At 48.3% G+C, this 21,483-nt stretch overlaps 6 protein-coding genes across 6 annotated transcripts; 2 read left to right on the top strand and 4 right to left on the bottom strand.

Moving 5' to 3' along the window:
- Nucleotides 1–475: 475 nt before the first annotated feature.
- On the top strand, nucleotides 476–3,913 carry PEX2_014810 (Tetratricopeptide-like helical; the record flags this gene model as incomplete). The annotated part of the gene is made up of 1 exon (XM_016738757.1): nucleotides 476–3,913. One exon carries the CDS (start codon nucleotides 476–478, stop codon nucleotides 3,911–3,913), a length of 3,438 nt encoding a protein of 1,145 aa, XP_016602651.1.
- Nucleotides 3,914–4,913: 1,000 nt separating this feature from the next.
- PEX2_014800 (carotenoid oxygenase family protein) lies at nucleotides 4,914–6,643 on the bottom strand (the record flags this gene model as incomplete). The annotated part of the gene is made up of 2 exons (XM_016738756.1): nucleotides 4,914–6,509; nucleotides 6,560–6,643. The coding sequence occupies 2 exons, from the start codon at nucleotides 6,641–6,643 to the stop codon at nucleotides 4,914–4,916; spliced, it is 1,680 nt and encodes a 559-aa protein (XP_016602650.1).
- Nucleotides 6,644–8,402: 1,759 nt separating this feature from the next.
- On the bottom strand, nucleotides 8,403–10,730 carry PEX2_014790 (Zn(II)2Cys6 transcription factor; the record flags this gene model as incomplete). The annotated part of the gene is made up of 3 exons (XM_016738755.1): nucleotides 8,403–9,626; nucleotides 9,698–10,186; nucleotides 10,245–10,730. 3 exons carry the CDS (start codon nucleotides 10,728–10,730, stop codon nucleotides 8,403–8,405), a joined length of 2,199 nt encoding a protein of 732 aa, XP_016602649.1.
- A 2,627-nt stretch (nucleotides 10,731–13,357) lies between these two features.
- On the top strand, nucleotides 13,358–14,679 carry PEX2_014780 (putative integral membrane protein; the record flags this gene model as incomplete). The annotated part of the gene is made up of 4 exons (XM_016738754.1): nucleotides 13,358–13,618; nucleotides 13,686–14,059; nucleotides 14,117–14,184; nucleotides 14,246–14,679. The coding sequence occupies 4 exons, from the start codon at nucleotides 13,358–13,360 to the stop codon at nucleotides 14,677–14,679; spliced, it is 1,137 nt and encodes a 378-aa protein (XP_016602648.1).
- Nucleotides 14,680–15,421: 742 nt separating this feature from the next.
- PEX2_014770 (uncharacterized protein) lies at nucleotides 15,422–17,380 on the bottom strand (the record flags this gene model as incomplete). The annotated part of the gene is made up of 5 exons (XM_016738753.1): nucleotides 15,422–16,690; nucleotides 16,744–16,846; nucleotides 16,906–16,950; nucleotides 17,005–17,173; nucleotides 17,272–17,380. 5 exons carry the CDS (start codon nucleotides 17,378–17,380, stop codon nucleotides 15,422–15,424), a joined length of 1,695 nt encoding a protein of 564 aa, XP_016602647.1.
- Nucleotides 17,381–17,740: 360 nt separating this feature from the next.
- Nucleotides 17,741–20,644, bottom strand: PEX2_014760 (Peptide methionine sulfoxide reductase MrsB; the record flags this gene model as incomplete). Its single annotated transcript, XM_016738752.1, has 4 exons — nucleotides 17,741–18,120; nucleotides 18,194–18,378; nucleotides 18,912–20,500; nucleotides 20,615–20,644. 4 exons carry the CDS (start codon nucleotides 20,642–20,644, stop codon nucleotides 17,741–17,743), a joined length of 2,184 nt encoding a protein of 727 aa, XP_016602646.1.
- Nucleotides 20,645–21,483: the final 839 nt, after the last annotated feature.

Raw genomic sequence — 21,483 nt, 5'->3', positions numbered from 1 at the left:
TATAATAGCAGTAATTCGTAGATATCCATAGAGAGGTTGAAATGTGTGGCGCAAATTAAGCCGATTTAAGAGCCGAGAAATATAAGACTAGACTATGGAATACAGTACTTCCCGAAACTGGTGTCACCACCCACACTCTTCGATTGCTTCTCGAACCCTAATGCCAAGATATACTACACCATATTACTGTAAGAATAGACTCGGAATATTAATATTCCTGTAAAATTACCCAAACTGTACTTTACTCATAAGGATACCTAAATTCGTGTATCAGCACTGTATAGTGTAGCCATTATAGCTGGAACTTTCCATATGGACGACAGACGCTAATAAGTCAGCACGAGGAGCTGGAGTGGCCCCCTCCATTTGAGACTTGGCACTTCGAGGGTCTCCCTCCTGTGCATCGTGGGCTACTCTAAGCATGCTCGTTCCATAATTTTTGGCTTTTATTCTATGATCGCCGATGACAACAAGAATGATATTCTCACATGACGACTACACGGTCGCGTGGATCTGCGCCTTGCCACTGGAAATGACAGCGGCCAAGACGATGCTGGACAAGCTCCACCATCCACTGTCCCAGCCCAAATCCGACCACAACGCCTACACATTTGGTAGCGTTAGTGGACACAATATAGTAGTGGCCTGCCTACCGTCGGGCGTTTACGGAACCACCTCTGCAGCAGTGGTGCTTGCTCACATGCTTCCAACGTTTCCGTCTCTTCGATTTGGTTTGATGGTAGGCATCGGGGGCGGTGTACCTAGCAGGGATGCCGACATTCGCCTAGGCGACGTGGTTATCAGCATGCCAACTGCGACCTCTGGGGGCGTGGTTCAGTATGACTATGGGAAGACGCTTCGTGATAGATGCTTCGAACGCACTGGGTCGCTCAACAAGCCACCGCAATATTTGTTAACTGCAATATCTCAAATGCGCAGTGGGATCATGGGTGGAAGCACACTGATTGAAGAAATCACATCAGAGATACTTCCGAAACACGAAAAGCTTCAACAACAATTTTCACGCCCAGATAAAGATTTTCTGTTTCAAGCGAGTTATGACCATGAAAGCAGGAGTGCTGATTGCTCAAAATGTGAACCGGACCAACTAGTGGCGCGCACAACACGAGAAACCAAAGGGCCCGTCATTCATTATGGTCTGATTGCGTCTGGGAACCAAGTCATGAAAAGTGCCACAACACGAGACGCCGTTGCCCAAGAGCTAAATATCCTCTGTTTTGAAATGGAAGCAGCCGGGCTGATGGATCAATTGCCATGTCTTGTCATCAGAGGAGTTTGCGACTATTGCGACTCGCATAAGCACAAAAAATGGCAAGGATACGCCGCTCTCACTGCCGCTGCTTACACCAGGGCTCTTCTGGGAGTAGTCCCTCTATACAGCCATGGCCAAAGTAGTGACGCAAAAGAAGCGCGCCACTGGATGGTACCCTTTGCTCGAAATCGCCGATTCGTTGGCCGTCAACAGGAGATTGATTATCTTGAAAGGTTTATTATTCATGCAACAAGCCCGACCAAGGTTGCTATTCATGGACTAGGAGGGATTGGCAAAACACAAATCGCCCTAGAACTGGCCTACCGCATGCGAGAAAGTGTCCCCGAATGCTCCATTTTTTGGATTCCGTGTATCAACTACGAGAGTGTGCAACAAGCCTACGTCAACATTGCCTCGGCTCTAGGCATTTCGCACATAGAGCCAGCGAAGATGAAAGAACAAATCAAAGCTCATCTTAGTCAAGACATCGCCGGAAAGTGGCTTCTGATTTTTGACAACGCAGACAATATGGAAATGTGGACCAAGGGGAGCGCGACTGCGCCACCGCTCAAAGATGATCTCCCCCGCAGTGAGAACGGTCATATTCTCTTTACCTCACGCAATCGAAAGCTAGCTGTGAAAGTGGCATCACCAAATGTTCTGTCTATTCCCGATATCGATCAAATCACTGCCACAAAGATTCTAGAAAGTTCACTCATCCAAGAGGGTCTACTGCATGACAAATATACAACTAACGCTCTCCTTGAGCAGCTTGGATTTCTACCGCTCGCAATAAACCAAGCCGCTGCCTACATAAATGAAAACGAGATCGTGCTATCAGATTATCTGTCACTATTGAAAGACCGAGAGACAGACGCAGCCGAGCTGTTGTGTGAGGAGTTCCAGGATGACGGACGATACGCCGAGACTCAAAACCCAGTGCTTACTACCTGGTTGATCTCCTTTCAACAGATCCATGACTTGGATAAATTGGCAGCGGAATATCTGTCATTCATAGCCTGCATTAACCCACGAGATATCCCGCAGTCGATTCTTCCATCTCCAACTTCGACAAAAAAAAAGGTTGATGCACTAGGTCTTTTGAGCGCGTATTCCTTTATCAGCAAACAGGCTGGTGGAAGCTCATTTAGTCTTCATCGACTTGTGCATCTTGCCACACGGAACTGGGTGAGGAGAAGGGGGTCCTTTGATCTTTGGGTACGCAGGGCAACTCAGCAATTGGATGATATCTTCCCCGATGATGACCACAACAACCAAGGTCTATGGAGGGACTACCTACCGCACGCACTCTATTTGATGAAGAGTGAAGAATTCCATAATATTCACTATGAGTTCGTTAACTTTTCTTCAAGGGTAGGAAGATCTCTACACAGTGATGGAAGGTATCATGAGGCAAAAGCTCTGCTTGATGAATGCCTGGAAGCCCACGAGAGAAACCTTGGTCCAGAGCACCCCGACACTCTCGCCAGTGTTAGCAACCTTGGTTCAGTGCTTCGAAAACAGGGTAAATACAAAGAGGCCAAAGCTATGCACCTTCGAGTACTAGAAGGCAGAGAGAAAGCTCTAGGATTAGAGCATCCCGACACTCTCGACAGTGTTAGTAAGCTTGGGTCAGTGCTTAGGCGACAGGGCATTTATAAGGAGGCCGAGGCCATGCACCGCCGAGTATTCGAAAGTAGGGAAAAAGCTCTAGGACTAGAGCATCCCGACACTCTTGACAGTATTAGTAAAATTGGGTCGGTCCTTCGACGAGAGGGCAAATATAAAGAGGCTAAAGAAATGTACTACCGAGCACTAGAGGGCAGAGAGAAAGCTCTAGGACTAGAGCATCCGAAAACTCTTACTACTGTCAACAATCTTGGTTCAGTGCTTCAACGACAGGGACAGTACGAAGAAGCCGAAGCTATGCACCGCCGAGCACTAGAAGGAAGAGAGAAAGCTCTAGGACTAGAGCATCCCACCACTCTCGCTAGTGTCGACAATCTTGGTAAAGTGCTTCATCAACAGGGCCTATACAAAGAGGCAGAAGCTCTACACCGCCGAGCACTAGAAGGCAGAGAGAAAGCTCTAGGACTAGAGCATCCGAAAACTCTTACTACTGTCAACAATCTTGGTTCAGTGCTTCAACGACAGGGACAGTACGAAGAAGCCGAAGCTATGCACCGCCGAGCACTAGAAGGAAGAGAGAAAGCTCTAGGACTGGAACATCCGAACACTCTCACTAGTGTCAACAATCTTGGTTCAGTGCTTCAACGACAGGGACAGTATAAAGAGGCCGAAACGATGTACCGCCGAGCACTAGAAGGCCGAGAAAGAGCTCTAGGACTAGAGCATCCTAACACTCTGACTAGTATTTACGATCTTGGTATGGTGCTTGACCTACAGAGCCAGTACGAAGAGGCCGAAGCTATGCACCGCCGAGCACTAGAAGGAAGAGAGAAAGCTCTAGGACCAGAGCATCCTGATACTCTCGCCATCAAAGAACGTATTACCCTAACTTCCGTCCAAGAAGAAGCAAGACATCCTGTAGAAAGGGTTCTTCACAATCACCCTCTTTTCACATTCTTGCTTAGTACTTCCTCTGTGCCTCCATATTATGACTTGAGCGAGATTGATTAAGAATGTATGCCTTAATCCGGCGTTTATCTGCTTTTTGGACGAAGACCGTCACAATTTTACTAGTCTTTCAATTTAATCTGAGACGCATGGAATCAGTTGGGTGATTGTCGTTCTCACTTTCTCGATCCTGCCGTTCATGGCTATTGGCAACGAATGCAAATTTCCCCGCAATATCGCACTCATCGCCCAATATTTATCAGAGTAATTACAGAAACCGCTCAACACCTCTCAGTTAGTGAGCAGTCAAATTACGCAAGAGAACACCATGAGTAGTAGGCCTCTCTAAAGTACCAGAAAAAGTGAACGTTACAGTAAAAAAGTAAACTCACAAATGACTGTTGGACTTGATTAAATCAACTATCGAGGCAAACTCTATATATCGAGCCTGGGCAGCTTATTGTGCTTTTTGTTGGTGCAAAGGTAACTCTACAGTATCTTCAGATCCCATAGTATGGTGACTAGCAAATTTATATCCATCCTTCGCTACCCATTCCCTCAAAGCCTATGCTTTTCTTATATCTCGATTCTTAACGTGAGATAAAGTGCAGTATTCATCGCGCAGGTCGAGATTACGCTTGTCGTAACCACCTACCTTAGCCGTTTGTAATACAGATAGCTCTCCACAACGGATCATATCATAGGTAAGCTCGTGTTTTGAAGGGTATAAACTAGGCACTGTTCTAATTTGACCCGTGATTCATGATCTGCCCGTACCAAGGGATGCCGGTTTTCAAAGTGGGGTATGGAGGTGTCGATTATATTAATGTTACAATTGAATACATCCCGCCATATGTCCTGTTTATATACGTAAGAAACAATACAGGCTCCACTGACAAGGGTACTCCGGAATAACTCTCAATATAGACTAGTCTATCTTAGCAGTTAGGATTTAAGGTTAAGTCAAAGAGTACAAGTAGTAACACGAGTTTCGGGAAGCACTGTACAACAAATTTCAATCTGTGTTATAACAGTAATAATATCCGAAAAAAGACCTTCGCACTTAGTAGTCACCAGTAGGAATTCCACCCAGAGTCGGAACATGCTGTCCATGGAATCCAAACCCAACAGCCCCATCAACATTTGCTCGACCAAGCTCCGACAAGTTACGAGCATCAAGGCAGAGCAAATAACTCTTACCACGCATCCCGTCGAGCACCACGCTAAGAAGTACACCATCATCCTCACTAGTGCCCTCGGGGTTAGCGACGAAAATGGGCTCACCGGGCGATTGCCCGTGGCATGCCCAGAGCTGAACTTGCTGGGTATCACAATCGAGCTTCGTGATTCCATCTGTCAGAGTTGCCTTTCCACGGAAAGTCACAGCGTAGACATATCGGTGTTTTTGAGTGACTATTTTCGGATTCAAAGTCGGCAGCTCAGGCGACAATGATTTGCAAACGGACCACTCGACTGTTACTTTCTTGGGATCGGTGCATGGAGTGGAAGGCACCGCAGGTAGGCGGAACCGGGTAAAAGTTGATCGGAAAGAATTGTTTCTCTTCTGTTGGTAGGCCTTGGCTGTATCCAGCGAAGATATCAAGTTCTCGTAATAGACGGATTGTAGAACTTCAGAGCTATCGCTTCTGACAACATCTGCAACAATGTCTATTTCATCGGGATTTTCCTTTGAGGGTTCGACCCATGCGTTGACCGTGTGGAAGCAAAAGAATGCAGGGCTTTCGTATGTCGCGATTAATCCCTTGCCGTGCTTACGGTCAATGACATACCACACTGCCGGCTGACTTGGGTCTGTTGGCAGGATTGAATCCATGAACGAGGAGTCAAACTCCTGTGGATTTAAGTGCGCGTTCCACACACACAGCAAAACATGGTCCTCGGTGATGAGAAGGGAGTGAAGATAAGCTGGTGTTGCGGGGAAGGTTGCTAGGATTGTCGTTTTCCCCGTCGAAGCCGAGACCCTGAAAACACGGTATGTACAGGTTGGTCCCAGGGTGAGATTATAATTGAACATGTCTCCCGTGATTGGATCAGATCGAGCATGAGATGCAGAGAGTTGCCCCGAAAGTTCCGGATGCAGATCGGTCTGGGTGGCGAGGCCGATTGGTTCCAGGGTTTCCGGGTCAAGCTTCTTGAAGGCATTGTAGTCGGTCTTTGCATAGAGAGTTCGAATTCCCTGTGAATCACTCCAGCGTGAAGTCGACTCTTCGGGCTGGGTATCGAGGCCCGGGACGTTGATCGAAAGGGTGACAGATATGTTCATACTCGACGGAGTGGGTTGCGGAGCATATTCAGTCTGGACTTTGCCTAGAATGCTCTTACAAGGATCGCGTTTCTGTCCGAAGTTGATCATATCCAGAGATCCCGTCTTTCTAGCTTCTTCGATCAGGTCGTCGGTTGAGAAGCGAGAGTTGTAGAAAACCTGGGGTGCAGTATGGGAGTCCGGAGCAATGATCTGGAAACGATGGGTTTGACCGAATCCATCGAACCAGTGGGAGAGCCGTAGTATCTCTCCATTCTCAGCTTCAACTTTGCTCTTTCCTGGACCTGTCCGGTACAAGACTCCAGCAGCGTAGGCAGGAATCTGTCCTGTTACCGAGAGCTCGACGGGCTCACGCTGTTCGTATTCGGGATCGAACTATGTAGGGATTAGTATGTATAGTTCGCGGTGTCTATTACTTCACTTACCCCTTTATCATTGGGCCAGTTGTTGTAATGATCTTCGTTCATCTCTATTTCCATGGCTGATGAGTCTGGACCAATAGAAGGCATGTTCTCAATGTTGTGATAGATCGGTGCTTTGGAATTGTTGCCTGATATTTTAGGCTAGTAGTTCAAGATGAACACCTGTCTTTCCTCTCTGGGCTTTTGTAAGAATCTGATTTACTTAAGAGACTGACAAGTTTAGCAATCTTGACGATTTAACCCCTTATATATTTTTTCTAATACTGGACTCATCTAACTATGTATGTTGTAGGCCTAATTTTGGTGTTCGTCATTGGCGGGGGAATCGCGACGGGCTGATGAATTTCACAGACTTCTCCTTTTTCCTCGCCAATCGCCAACGTCGAATTACCGAGTCTCGCTCATTATCGTCACTTTGAGCCGCCCCACGCCTATAACTGAGTTTGAATCTCGGATTGCACATTGAATTTTGGTTTCATCCGGGGTGTCTTGGCGGGATACACCCACCCGAAGGCGATTTATCTTTTTATAGCCCGTCATCCGACACGCAAATCATCTAAATCATCTACCCCGTGAACTCCACTCCATCCGAGGCTATCACCTTTTCGGAGCCATCTATTAAACCGACGCTTTCCCCCATGAAGCAACCAGTGCGAAAACCAGAGGCCAGAACAGGGCCAAGGACATGGAAATGTAAAGAATGCTCCTCAAATTTCCAGCGATTAGATCATATGAAACGCCACGCCCTCACTCGTATGTTTCCGATGGTACTCGAATGCATAAAGTTCATACAGTAATGACTTCCTACAGATCACACGGTAAAGAGACACCTCTGCTCATTTTGCGGCACTACATTCAGCCGAGGGTGTGTCATCTTCCATCATTCCCGAAGAGAGATATGTCACCCCATCATGTGTGCTGACAACAGTAACCCAGAGATGTGCTACGGAGGCATTGGAAATCATGCAAGGCCCGTGTAGACAGCGGCCATGAAATTCCCGAGCCGGAGCGTGGCGGGAAACACAAGCGTGCGTGTGATAGTTGCGCAAGTCTCAGGAAAGCCTGTAATGGGGAAATACCGTGTGCGGAATGCACTCAAAGACAAAGACAGTGCACTTACCAACGGCTTCTCGACGACGAGCTTCCCTTGCCATCTACCTCGCAGTCTTTACTAAAGACCCCGGCTGAGGAAAGTTCAGCTGTGAACGATAATGCCTCTGAGGTTTCCGGGTCAGGCTGGCAACTTGGCCTTGCCACGCTTTATCCATATACTCCGGAAATTAAGGCCCGAAGGCGGTTATTTCCTTTGGGTTGATTAAAAAGACCAAGGACTTACTGAGTCCACCATCCGGGACCAGGTACCTAATAACTGCTTGATTGCGAGCCAAATGGCATAGATACTGGGTGGCAATATGCTTTTGACAGTACGACGACACATTTTGAACACGAGATGCGGATGTCATTGATGAGCGGGTCAGATTGGATTCCTCCGACAGCGTACTTCCCGCTTAGAGAACGGCACCATCGGAATCTGAAGGATTGATTTACTCCATGCTCTCTCGCCTTTCGAGGGCTATTCAGGGTGAAAGTTAGGAGAGAGATATGTTATAGAAGAATATGGACCGGGTTTGCATTACAGTTGATAATGGGTGCGAGGTAGTATCATCTGAGCTGGGAGATTTACCCGTGTTGGAGATTTTTATTTTATTACATTAAACTGTTTCAGCTGTCTATTTGGTGATCATGACACGAGTGGAGAATTTTTTATGTATATCACTACTGGATATGACATCTGGAAATCTCTGTGCAATCCAGGTTCCCCTTCACTCTCCCCGAGATGTGTTATTCACCGCGGCAAGAAAATGGAATCAACGCTATCGTAAACATTTTCGATGAAGTTCTCGTAACTCAACCAAGCATTGTCATCGGAGCCACTTTGTAAGGTCGGGTCCCTCAAATCCATCGCATCCCACACATTGGGCCAGGGCACCGGCGCAAAGGAAGTCGGCACTTCCGCGACATGCGAATCGCGCGGTGCATCAATGGCCTCTCTCAAACCAAGCGAAAAATCCGTGGGATCCTGTTGAGGTTCAGGTTGTTTCGAAAAAGGCCCAAAAGAGATGCCGTCGAAATACGGACACGCCGCTTGGTGGGAAGTATCAACATTAACACCGAGAAGCTCAGTTCTTCGCGTTTTCGCCTGTGACATGAGCCTCTCCAAAGGCTTCCAGAGCATTCCCTGCTGGGAATCTGCAATTATAAGCCGCGAGCGTTGGTAGACGTCGTCAACGACAGTCCAGTACTTTGAAATTACCGCGGGACTTTTGCAGACGCAGAGTTCGGCAAGGGCCACAGCCAATGCGTGCCACGGAACCCACATCGAGACATACCACCGCCAAGACCTGGCGCCTGGGTAGTTGTATGCCTCCTGCGACCAGTGCAGATTGTCAGCTGCGATTTTGAGGAGGGCGTTCTCTTGAATTTTCGGGGGTACAAAATTATAGCTTCGTTGTAGAGGCCGGAGACAGGCTAGCTGCAGCCAGCTGCCCGTAACACCTGCTACCTTTTGCGCGTACCACTGGAATTCCGACAGGTCGGGCCTACATCCGCTCAGAAGGTCTGACGCTTTTTGTTGGAAATCGTGGACGACTTGCTGCCGCAAACTCATGATACTCACAGCTGGCTCAGTGAGGTCCGAAAATGCGAGTGTTCTTGTCACAGACGTTGCCGCTGCGGTAATCAAGGTGTGCGTCATGTCTGTAAATCTGCCATCTGTGTGTTCGTGGACTGGCCCTGGCATATCGAACCAGAGGTCCTCGTCGTTGATATTAGACGGTAGGTTGTAGTCGATCCATACAGATTGCATCATCGGCTCGGATGCCCTGTCTAGTGAGGCTGCTACATCGAGAATGCCGATTCCTAGCCATGCTCGCTTGCGCATCTCGTGCTCGAAAGGGCGCACTGTGAATGGTGGCTGGGGGATGTGGAGGGATAATGCCTGGCCTACTCGGAGTGCCATGCTCAACATGGTCCAGACCCTTCGGCTTTGGTCTTGAGATCGAGCGGCGAGCTAGAATCGTTTAGATAAATTCCGGCAAGAAGTAGGGATGCGAAAAACGAGAAACTTGTAGTATCACTCACCAGAGAGATGATATAAGCCTGCAGAACAGTGAGATCGTTCGTCGTGACAAAGTCCGCCTTGGCGAGCGCTAATTCGGTTTCCTGGTGGAATTCTGCGACTATTGTATTTTTGCTCGTACTGAAAATTGACTGGCATTCCACTTCGTCGAGAGTACAGACAGCGCAAAGATAAATAGCCGAAGCAAGGGTAGCTGGCGCTTGATGATCCTGCTCATAGTCAAGGTAAGGCATCCCATCCTTAATATATGCTTGTAGCGACGGCCGATGTAAAATTTTGAAGAGAGGATCGACATTGTGGAAGAAAATGTCGCATAGCCTGTGCCGGATTTGGGGTTGAAGACTTAATCTTCTGTTGACCTGGGGTGAGTTAGACAAGCTTTCAGGGCTTTCTGAGCTCACAAGCGATGTGCCAAAGCCAGCTGCTGAATCTTCAACACCGCGGTCCCCATTTTCTAGACGACCTTCCAGGACACTGCGCAATTCTTGGGTCTAGTGATTGTAACGTGAGTTAAATCACATCCGCAAATCAAAAGTTTAACAAGCTCACCTGCTGCATGATATCCTCCCAAAATGGCCCCCCAACATAGGCAGTTGAAGGGCGAGGAAGATGTGGTTGACCTGCGCCGAATAAGTTCTCATTCCGATCCTGCTGAGTATTAGGACCGGCATTGCTGGCCCCTACCACCGACTGCTGCTGTGTGTATGGAGATGCAGGCACAGTGACAGCTGAGAAAGCCTTTTGTTCATCTCCTTGCTCATTGGCGACTTTTTTGAGAAGTTTCTCGAGCCTCGCTACCCGCTCAGAGAGTTCCTTGTCCGAGCCTACAATGCGCTCGGGTTTTCGCGTGCGACCGCGCGGGAGACGCGCGCGTTCCACAGGAACACACACGAGGCCAAGTCGATGACAACTTGTGCAAGGACTTGACTTGTCACATTTCACCTTGCGCTGGCGACATGCTTCACAGGTGAGGCGGACCCGTGGCGCAGAGGACCGCGAGTGGGTTGTCCCGGCTTGGCCCCCGGGATCGGCCATTACTGCTGGGGGACCCAATGGGTGTGGATATGGGGCAGATGTAATTAAGATTAATCGGATACTTCGTACAATGTACACCCTTGTCGTGTGCTCCCTCGAACATCCAAGGCTTTTGCATGGGAGGTTCTGCACCAACCCCCGCGAAGCTATTCCAAGGTTGATCCACATTAGATGTGTCTGGCCAATCAGAGGTCGAATTAGTGCTCTCCGTCTTTGCAGATGATCTGCGCAAGTCAAAGGCATATAAAAAAGAGAAATTGGTGCTGAAAGCTAAGAATAAGACTGCTTGTTAGTTTTAGTTAATAAAGGTCTCTCATAACATCCTACAATATTATATCTATTTCGCTCCCATCTTTCGCGACATTTCTTTACTTCCTAATCTGCAATTTTCCGCGCCATATACTATCATCATGGGTTTAATCGGGTCCCAGAGTTTCAAATAAAAAAAACAGGCGGCTAAACTGTCAAGACAGTCACTGGTCTAGAGCCATCGGACATGCCGAGACAGACCCTGAACTCCACTGGTGATGAGCTCCACCTGGCAGAAGACGAAACAGTCTCGCAGCGAACATATCAGGTAGAGTCGATTTATTAGCAATGGGTTGATGTGAAGAATCCTTGGCCTTTATGGGGCGTGCTCCAATTTTTAGCATTGCCGTGGATAGTTTCTGTTGGGGTTTACTCAAATCCAACCAGATACCCAGGTGTGAAACCTGCCGAAACAAGCTAAAATGTCACTAATATATTATCCAGTTCATAACTCGAAAGAACAGATGAGAAACGCTAGTGGTTGACCGACATCAATGAAAGATTTTCACCTGAAAAGAACTTGAATGATTCGCCCACAGCTTGGTAAGTGCCCCTTAGTGACAATAATGGGCCCTGTGAGTATGTCATCAGGTAAGATCCGTGCGTTGCGGCAGAAGACCGAGAATATTTTAAAAAGAGATATCTAGAAAGAGATCTAAAAAGATAGGTACACGGGCTAGAAGGGTAATGATTAGCTATAAAAGTATGGGAATACAACTTAGGAGTATCAGTAAGTAGTAGACATGTCGGGCTTTTATCATTTTTATGATAACTATACGATATAGGTACATAAAACGTACAGACCACTTTCCTATGCATAATCAGGGATGGACTTGCATAACTAGATCACGCTATAGATGATCTGAAACTAGTTCGTCGATGTTACTTAATTCTCCGGCACCGTGCGCGCGGCATTTTCTCGGAAGGGTTAGGGTCATCTGAATTAGATCCGTATTTGATCTTCAGTTCTTTCGATTTCACCGGCAGATAAAGTCTTTGCTGGGATGCTTGAGTCGTGATTAGGGCAGTAAATATTGAAATGTGTGGATAATCAAAGATCCCCGAACTCCCCGAAATTGGAGTTTCTCGGGCTCTAGGATTGCGCAGGTACAAAAATGGGCTGCAGAGGGGAGTGCAGATCGCAGGAACAATAGGGTTGAGTACGAACCCCACCCCTCCTTGAAGCGAAGAAACCCAAGTCTTTATAGGACCTTAACGGGGGGTTATTTGACACTATTGATTTTATATTTTAGGGATAGCCATGACACCGGTATTGTACCATGGATCAATCAAACACAAACAATAAACGAGGGGAAAACTGGATAGTTAGTGGATACATAGTGTGAAGATTCTACAACATACAGTAGTCAGACTAGTGTGCTTGGCTTCCCTTCACACGGCATGCCACTACCGACGTAGTCCGGCTTATGGGAGTAAGATGATCGCGGGTTAATTTGACCATGTGCTTGGACCGATTGATTCCCGAAAGATTAACAAAGCAAAAATTATTCCCATGTTGTAGGGGGTATACACATCCACCTGCGGTGATATTTCAAAGATCAGGGCAGAGCTTCCTATTATGTATAAGCCGTGATGTCTGATCACGCTAGTACCATGGATCAAGAAACTGAATTAACGAATTAGAGGGTGCTGTTACTGGGAACAAAGTTCATGTCATGCGGAGACCATGTGCTCTTCAGGGCAATTCCAAGGTTGCACACCTATTTTATATGGGGATATAATTTTGTATAATAGTATACAATATACAATGCAAGTACGATTTACAATGTACAACGAACCTACCCATTATCCATTCTAATAAGATACAATGCAAGACCACTGATCATCACAAAGTCCCGGATTCCTACGGAGCATTAATCGCCACCTGAGAATGGGGCCCGCTAGCGACCAGGCTGATGGGACAAATCTGAATATTTATACAAAGTATGTATCATCAAAATTAAATAGCGTAGTATTGCCCCGTCTCTAGCTTGGTGGCTGACTGGTGATCTTCAAATCGGGTGGAGAAGATCTCGTGTCCCTCTAACCTTCTCATTATTTTGTTTTTTCGTAAGCAATACCTGACAGTCTAGTATCCCTCTTTTGTACATGTATTAAGAAGCGGGCCATTCTCTCGTAATCCCGCGGGGACTTCGTCTCGACTCTCGAGCATTGAGAAACTGGCGTTCACATCGACTATAAGTCAACAGAGGGGCTTTGCGATCTCTCTTTCAGCGCATTGAATACCCTCCTGTTCACAATCACAGTCTCTGCACAAAACTTGGCCTTCAATCATTTATATACGCCTCTATGACACGATGACTACTCTATCAACATCCCGCGGTCACCAGGCCCTCGCCATCAGCATTGTGTTTACGACTATAGCTACATTCATTACTGCCGTCCGTATATTTACACGAGCATTTCTCGTAAAACAGATGGGAGCGGATGACTATGTCATCCTCGTCTCTCTGGCCTTCTCATGGGGTTTCTTCGGCCTGATGGTAGGCGAAGTCTACCATGGCATGGGCGAGCACTATACCGCTATCCCGGCCCCAATCTATAAGGCCCAGATGATCGTACGCTTCACCTCAGCTTCACCTCTCTCCAAAGTAATTCAGTTCCACTGACATGATTCTCTTACAGTGCTTTTGGGCTTCAATTCCCATATATCAAACAAGCCTCATCAGCACAAAGATGTCAATCCTTCTACAATACAAACGAGTCTTCTCCACACCACGCATGCGTTTGGCATGTTGGATCATGATCGGTTTTCTAGGCCTCTACGGAACCTGGACTATCATTAGCGCCTGGGCTAGCTGTGTTCCTCTCGCCAAGTTCTGGGATCCAACTGTCCCGGGCTTCTGTTTGGATAAGAAAGCCTTGTGGTTTTCAAACTCAGCGATCCACATTATCACCGATATCCTCATTCTTATATACCCAATGCCGGTCCTGAAATCACTACAATTGCCCAAGAAGCAAAAGTTCGCTCTGATGGCTGTTTTCGCGCTAGGTGGATTGTAAGTCCAGCTCAATATGACGACAAATCGTCTGCAATGCTAACGCTCTCCTCTCAGCGTCTTGATCACAAGCATACTCCGCCTCAAGTCTCTACTCGTCATCTCCAACTCAAACGACCCAACCTGTAAGTATTAACAACACCAATCAACCCTTATCCATGAGCCAAACCTAACAAACAACCCCAGACGACAACGTCGGCGCAGCAACCTGGTCCGCCGTCGAGTGCAACGTAGCAATCATCTGCGCCTGTCTCCCCGGCACACGCGCCTTCCTCTCCAAGCTCCTGCCTCACATTTTCTCCACCCGAAGCAACGGCTACCGCAGCAAGACGACACGACCTTCGCGAATCGGTCGCAATCCCCACACAGGCAACGGCAACACACAAGTGCTTGCCTCTGTCGTCGGCGGGCGTGACCACAGCTCGGGCTACGACCACGATCTGGAAGAGCTTACGCCGTCTGGTTCCTTCAATAGTTACACCAAGGAGCCTGCGAAAGAGGCTTTTGTGGGCATTAAGGTCACGACAAACGTCACGCAGGAGAGGACCTCGCAGTCGAAGATTGCTGTTAATGATGATACGGGAAGTACGAAGGAATTGGTGAAGAAGCATAGCTTTTGATCTATAATGATGGTTGGTTTAACGGGTTCATTCTTTATACATATTTCTTTTTTTCTTGGGTGGTCTTCTCTCTTGTCTTATATACCTATGGCTTTTATGTGGCGGCCTTTTTTTGCTTATTTTCTGTGATCTTACGCGATGATATACCCCAATTTAACAGGCAGGCTGTGTCTCACAGTTGCAATGCCATTACTATCGAATATCCAAGGAGTCTTGTCTCAACGATCCAGGTATGAGAGCTGGCTAGTGGCTTATTAGATCGCGGGTTCAAAATAGTCGGACTGATTGTATGGAGTACCACAAAGCAAAAGTTGTGTCAATCTTGTCTCCTAGAAAGGACATGGCTGGAATTACAACAATCATTTCATTAAGCTAGGATCGTTTCTAACCTCAAGGCTACCTACAAAGTGTTCAAACATGAGCTCTAGGGTATTATGAATGCATTGTAAAAACAAGTGTACAGATATCGAAGCGAACAAAACGAGCTAATCATTCAGTATGCATGAGACCCGCCCATCGTACATTCGGAAGCCGCCCACATTTCAGAAACTAAGGGGTCGTGACATGGAAGATGCATAAAGGACAAAATAGAAAAAAAAGATTCTAGGCAAGGATCACAAAAACGATGAACACCCGTATGTGCAATGTGAAAATATGCTTGCCGATACGAAGATGTCATCATGCAAATCCTAGAGACTTAAGATATGCGTCAATTCTGGACCTGTTGCAAAGAAGATTTAATCTACTCCCAAACGTTGGAGAAGAGGTCATCGGATCCGCCAAATCCACCAGACTTGTTGTTATTTGTGCTTGAGGTAGGGTTTGAGACTGGGGCAGCGCTGGCCCAGCCGCCAAAGTCCTCGTCCGCTGCTACAGTGGGTGCAGGCTTGGAAGCAGCACTGGGCGCGCCCCAGCCGTGGCCCACGTCGTTCGGGGTCAAGGTGTCGGGGACCTTCATCATAGATGCAGGCGACAGTGCGGCAGGGGCAGGCGCTGGGGCAGGATCAGGTGTACTCCATGCGTTCCCGCCCCATGGATCAAGGTTTCCAGACATCATGCTGGCTGCTGCCGCGTTCGCAGCACTGGTGGCTGGCGCTTTGGGAGGGGCAGGAGGCTGCATCGGGGGAGCAGAGATATTAAACGCAGATTTAATTTCCTGCCGAGGAGAGGTTGCAGTGGACTTTGGGGGAGAGACCGTTGAAGCGGATGCAGGAGGAGGCGAAGAAAACCCAAACAGGTCATTTGACAAGGACGATGATGGAGGGTTAGGCTTAACAGTGGGAGAAGTAAATCCACCAAATCCGAAATCTTGCCCAGTAGAGGAGACGGAAGTTGTCCGGGACTGGGACTTCGGGGCCGACAAGGTCGGTGAGGTGAAGCCATCAAAGAAGCTGCCGCCCGCAGACCCCGAGGGCGATGTGACCTTCGGGGCGGCGGGGGTCGACTTGGCGCCGCCGAAAGATGAGAGATTAGAGAACGCGGATGGCCTCTCAGCCGGTTTAGCGGGTGGAGGAGAAGTAGTAGTTGGGAAACTCAGTCCACTGAAGGCATCCGTCAGGCCGCCCATGTGAGACGAAGCGGAGGGGGCAGGGGGCGAGGCCATGTCCCCGAAGGAGTTGCCCCGCTGGTGCTGCATGGGTGCCGGCTGCGGCTTCGAATACAATGACAAGATTGATTGTTTGAGGTCTGGCCGAGACATTCCGGCTGGTGCTGCTGGTGTGGATGCTGTGCTAGACGGGCGACTGCTAGTGGTAGGCTGGGTGCTACCGAAGAAGTCGAGACCTAGCAATGAATCGTTGGGCTTGTGAGTCTTGACCGGTGCGGGTTGTGCTTGTCTGGGTGGCGCGCGCGGAGTAGGTTCGGTTGTGCTAGGGCGATTCGGGGGAGAGATATCGTCGCCGAACAGATCGATTGAGGCTTGTTGACGGTGTACCGGGGGCTGACTGGTAGTGGCGACTCTTTGCGAAGCAGAACGTTCAATCTTTGCTTTCTCCTGTACAACCGCAAGAGGCTAGGAAGTCAGTGATTGCTGTCAACTGGCTGGTATACCGCCCGATAACTTACCACATCGTCATCGCCGTCATCCAGGGCCGAGGGGTCCGGCATCTCACCGTCCATTACCCACCGCTTGCTCTCATACTTTGTCCGGATGAAGTTCTCAATTTTTCTGTTCGCTGATTGTCAGAAACTACCACCACCCAACGAGTGCCATTCGAATGCACTTACGCATCGGAGGGAACGTGACCGGGGGCCAGTTTCGCTTCCCAATATCTGTGTCCTATTAGCCCATGCCCCAATGTGACCGGTCAATTGGTTGCGACTAACTTATTGGCTCTCCCATTGCCCCATCTCACAACACTCTGAAGTTGTTCATCGGTCCACGCATCGAGATCCACGGACTTGACTCGGCTGATATGTGTGCCCATTCCCCGGTGAATGCCCGAGCACCGAATGCAAACAAAGACACCCAGGTTCCAAGAAGCCCATCGCGGATCTATTCAGAAATCAATTCAGTAAATTAACGCCAAGAAATAGCCTCAGAGATGAAGCCAGCGTGGGCGCAACTCAAGGAGGAGACCGGGGACCACTCACGCTTGTTCCGTTTACAGTCGGCACATATCTTGTTATGCTCGAGTTTCAGCAGAGTCTTGATAGTCTGCGAGTTTTGGGCAGCTTGGCCTGGAGTAGGACGTCGAGACATAATAGCAGCAACTCAAGTATCGATGGTGAAAGGGATAGGGAAACAATGAGTCCTAATTATTCTTAGGTGGCGGTCGGCACACGGTTGCGGCCTAAGGCCGCGGTTTGTATACGGATGGGGGAAAATGCCAGTCACGCAATTTGATATCATGGGGTCATTGACCAATAACAGTAGATATTTGAAATGATAAGCTACATTGGATATTTACTTTGGTCTTCACTTAAGGGATTTCGTTTAAAGTTGAGATCTACAAAACGTGGTTGGTCCACTCAAACGACGCCTCTCCGTATCATGCATGTCGGCCTTTTTGCAGCCTTAGTCCCCGCAAAACAAATGATGATTAAATGTCATGAAGATCTATCAAGCTTTCGCCCGAGGATTCTTAGCAGCGCTGGCATCTTCTGTAAAACGCAGACTGACACTATTCACACAGTGACGCTCATCCGTGGGAGTCTGATACCCCTCACCCTCGAATACATGGCCGAGGTGACCCCCACAGTTCGTGCATACGATCTCTGTCCGCTTCATGCCAAATGTGGTATCAACGTGTCTAGTTACAGCACCAGGGATGGAATCAAAGTATGCTGGCCATCCACAGCCAGATTTGAACTTGTGATCGGCAGTATAAAGTGGCGCATCGCAACCAGCACAATTGTAGACGCCTTTGGACGGGTAGTGGGAATCGTATTCACCGGTGCCAGCGCGCTCAGTACCCTTCTCACGGAGAATGCGGAATTGTTCTGCAGCCATTATTGTAAGCTCAGATCAATCATATATGCCCTAAGAGGTGAAAAGTCTCCATGGTATACAAACCTGGGTTCAGAACAGCTCTCCACTCATCTTCGCTTCTCTGGTTGGGGGGCGACATGGTTTCGGTTGTTTGTTCAGGGGTGCGGTTGGAGCTAAAGAAGGCACCGAAAAAAGGAATGGTCGGTGCAGCTATAAGAGCCTTGGTGCTTGTCTTCGAATGAGGAGGCTTGCGCGTTGAGGACAAAAGTCTGGAGGAGCAAAATGTCGGTGCAAGTCGGATGGGGATGGGTTGGTGTCTGAGGGGCGAAATAATATTGCGAGATAGTTGGGATCGCATAGAGACAGAGTTGATAGGAAAGTGAGAAAAAAATAAGAGTGACCGGCAACTGAAGATGGCAGTGGGGTGAGGCTAATCCCATATAGGCACCTCCATCTGGGAGAGAGCTCGGGGTTTACGTCATCATGCGGGGAGACCCAGGGCTGGTTCGGGGACTCTTTACGGCCTAGACTGATATCGCTGCTGCTTCTGCGGTCTATAGTATGAATAGATTTACAACCCCCTAGATTTATATATATATATATATTCTTGTCCACAGCATTCCAAACCTAGTTGTTTGTGTTTTGGAAAAATATTTGATCATTCAATTCAGCTCCAGGTCCCACCTGGGAAAACTCCGGCAGTGCAGGGGTATCTCAACAGCAAATCTGACATTAAGAAAATAAAGGAGGAAGAAAAAAAAGGCAAAGAAAGAATCAACGGCGATTCACGCCGGTCACTAACATGGAGCCCCGATTAAGCTCCACGCGCCACCCCTCCTTCAACAGCATGTTCCACACGGCGGGTCCAATATGTGACTTGCGGTCGAGGGAGTGGTGACCAACACCGCACACAATATTGAACCCGCCATGGGAGTGTTGTCCCCCACCACGAACGTACTTCTGATCCCCCAGCCCGTCCCACCACGCCTGCACGCGCTCACGGGCGATTCTGATCGCGTTTGCCACCGTCACACCATGCAGATCCAGGTCGTATTGGGTCGACTGGCGGGCCACCAGCCGGTCTGAAGCTGTGGCCAAATGCCGCATTGCAAGCTGGCGTTGCTCGTTTCCGACGTCCCGGTAGTATGCAGAGGCGCCGCCGTAGAGGGGGTTGGAGCGTGCGCGGCGGGCGGCCTGGGATGCCTGGGCAAGCGCAACTGATCGCGCTGCGAAGTGAGAGTTGGCGGCAGCAGCAGCTTCGTTGAAATCCATGAAATCCGAAGCACTATCTGTCTGCTGAGTTGGGGCCAAATTCTCCTCTTCGTCACCGAGAGCAACCGGGGATGACACGAAACTGATAATATTTGAAACCGAAGTCAGATCAGGGCGGCGAGCCAAAGTGTCAGCCAGTTCATCTGCGGCTGGGATTTCATTATTTGCAATTCGAATCAAGCCGCTTAAAGTCAACGGATTGATTCCGGGGTACTTGTGACTAAGCTCCCCCACTTGCGTGACGAGTACAGGATCGTCTTCAATCTCATGGATGTCTGTGGGCGCATGGGCCTGTGCCAAGACTCTGATTGTTGCACAGAGTGACATTGAATTTTCATGATAAGTCGAGGCAATTTTCTCCCTCTGCAAAGCGCAGGCCCGCGAGGAAAGAAATTCGATATCTTTCTTTCCTGCCTCCCATTTATTGGTAGTGTTATTCATAGCGTGGGATGCTAGATCAACTCGACGTTGTTTCTGCTTTTTCTTCTTTCGGGATTTTTGGCCGCCACCGTTCTGATTCTCCTTGGCCTGGAAGCCATCGATTGACTTGGGGATGGAGGATTGACTGTCTTGAGCGGCCTCCTTCGGGGTCTGTTGGGGAATTTCTCTGGCAATTTGTGTCTCTTCAATGAAAGCAAGATTGAGCAAGACGTCCATCGAGCGGCTGAGGTTGTCATGACAATCTTCGAGGATACGCTCAGCTTCCAGACGAGTAATAGTTGGGAACATGCTAATCAAGTTCTGTGCCTTGTCTGCAGTTGTCATACCCAAAAAGGTATATGCAAGCTTGGAGCCTTTGATCCTTTCAGCTTCGCGGCTGGTGCTGTTGGAGTCGCCATTCTCCTGTTCATAATTTTCAAGCGATGGCCAGCTTGTAAAATTCGAGGATGCATCGTCAGACGATTCGCCGATCAAAGAGCCTGAGACATCGGAGTTTCGAAGGTTGGTTGTACCTGTGGGGTCAAATGGCAAGTTTTCTTGCTCAACAGCAGATGCGTTCAGCACGTCCAGGGTTTCGCGTAACTGTTCGACCTGAGTGGGGATCGCCAGGTCAAAGTCTGATACGATCGCAACGAACAGTGCAGGATCAATCGGTGGACAGTATGTGCTTTCAAGCTCCTGAAAAGGCACACACGTCAGAACGGAGCATGATAAGTAAGTGGTGCGACAAGCAAGTGGTGCAGCAACAAAGCTATGCCTAAACTATGTGTGAGTCTGTGCGACACGGCGTACCTTGAAGAGCTCATCGCCACAGTCCCCCATGGCTATGATAATGGATTTGGTGGTAGTGGTATTGGATTTATTGGTATGGCTCGCTGCGAAAGACTGGGAGTTTGGAGAATTGTAAAGGACGTTATGGGAAATGACCAAGGTGAAAAGTGGCTTTTTTTTCGTGATGATCTTGATAGCTCCGCGATAAGATTGGGATAGAGATCAATGCGGGCACCGGTAATGATGGGGGAACCAATCACAGGGCCGAAACGCAGTCACATGATTACATCACGTGGGTGGGGTAGTAAGAGGCACGTGTACGTGTATGAGGATCACGTGTTTAGGCGCAAATTCTAAAATAGTGTAGCTGAGCCTCATCCTAAAACTGATCGGATATTACGATTTGAGTGGCGCTGCTTTTTTCTGTGATCTAGAGACTACTGACAAGAACAGAGCATAACTATATATGCTTGTCCTGTCCAACCCGCTGGAACCCGCACTTACACCTATATCCCTACATCTGCCTCTCCAAGCTACGGCAGTATGCGTGGAAGTTAATGCTTCTAATTATGCACAAGTCATGGTTTCTATGTAGAGTGCACCCTATATTGGCTTCTTGTAGTTTGTTGATCCATGGAGTCTGCTTGTTCATTCCTGTAACTATAGCTGATTGACTCCATTTCCTATAGCCTTATTGGGGCCCTACGCATGTAGGCCAGAGCAAACTCTTTCCATATGTACAAAGAAAAATATGTGTTATATGTACTGATATCATTTCTTTAAGCACTACGTTATTTGTCTCTAACATTCCAATCATCAAGCATTTGATGACATATGTAATGCCTACTGATATCTCTGGGGGTATATCGATCATCTAATTATAAACATAG

Source organism: Penicillium expansum, assembly GCF_000769745.1.
Source record: "Penicillium expansum strain MD-8 chromosome Unknown contig44, whole genome shotgun sequence".
Taxonomy (NCBI): domain Eukaryota; kingdom Fungi; phylum Ascomycota; class Eurotiomycetes; order Eurotiales; family Aspergillaceae; genus Penicillium; species Penicillium expansum.
This window is presented reverse-complemented; position numbering and strand designations above follow the sequence as displayed.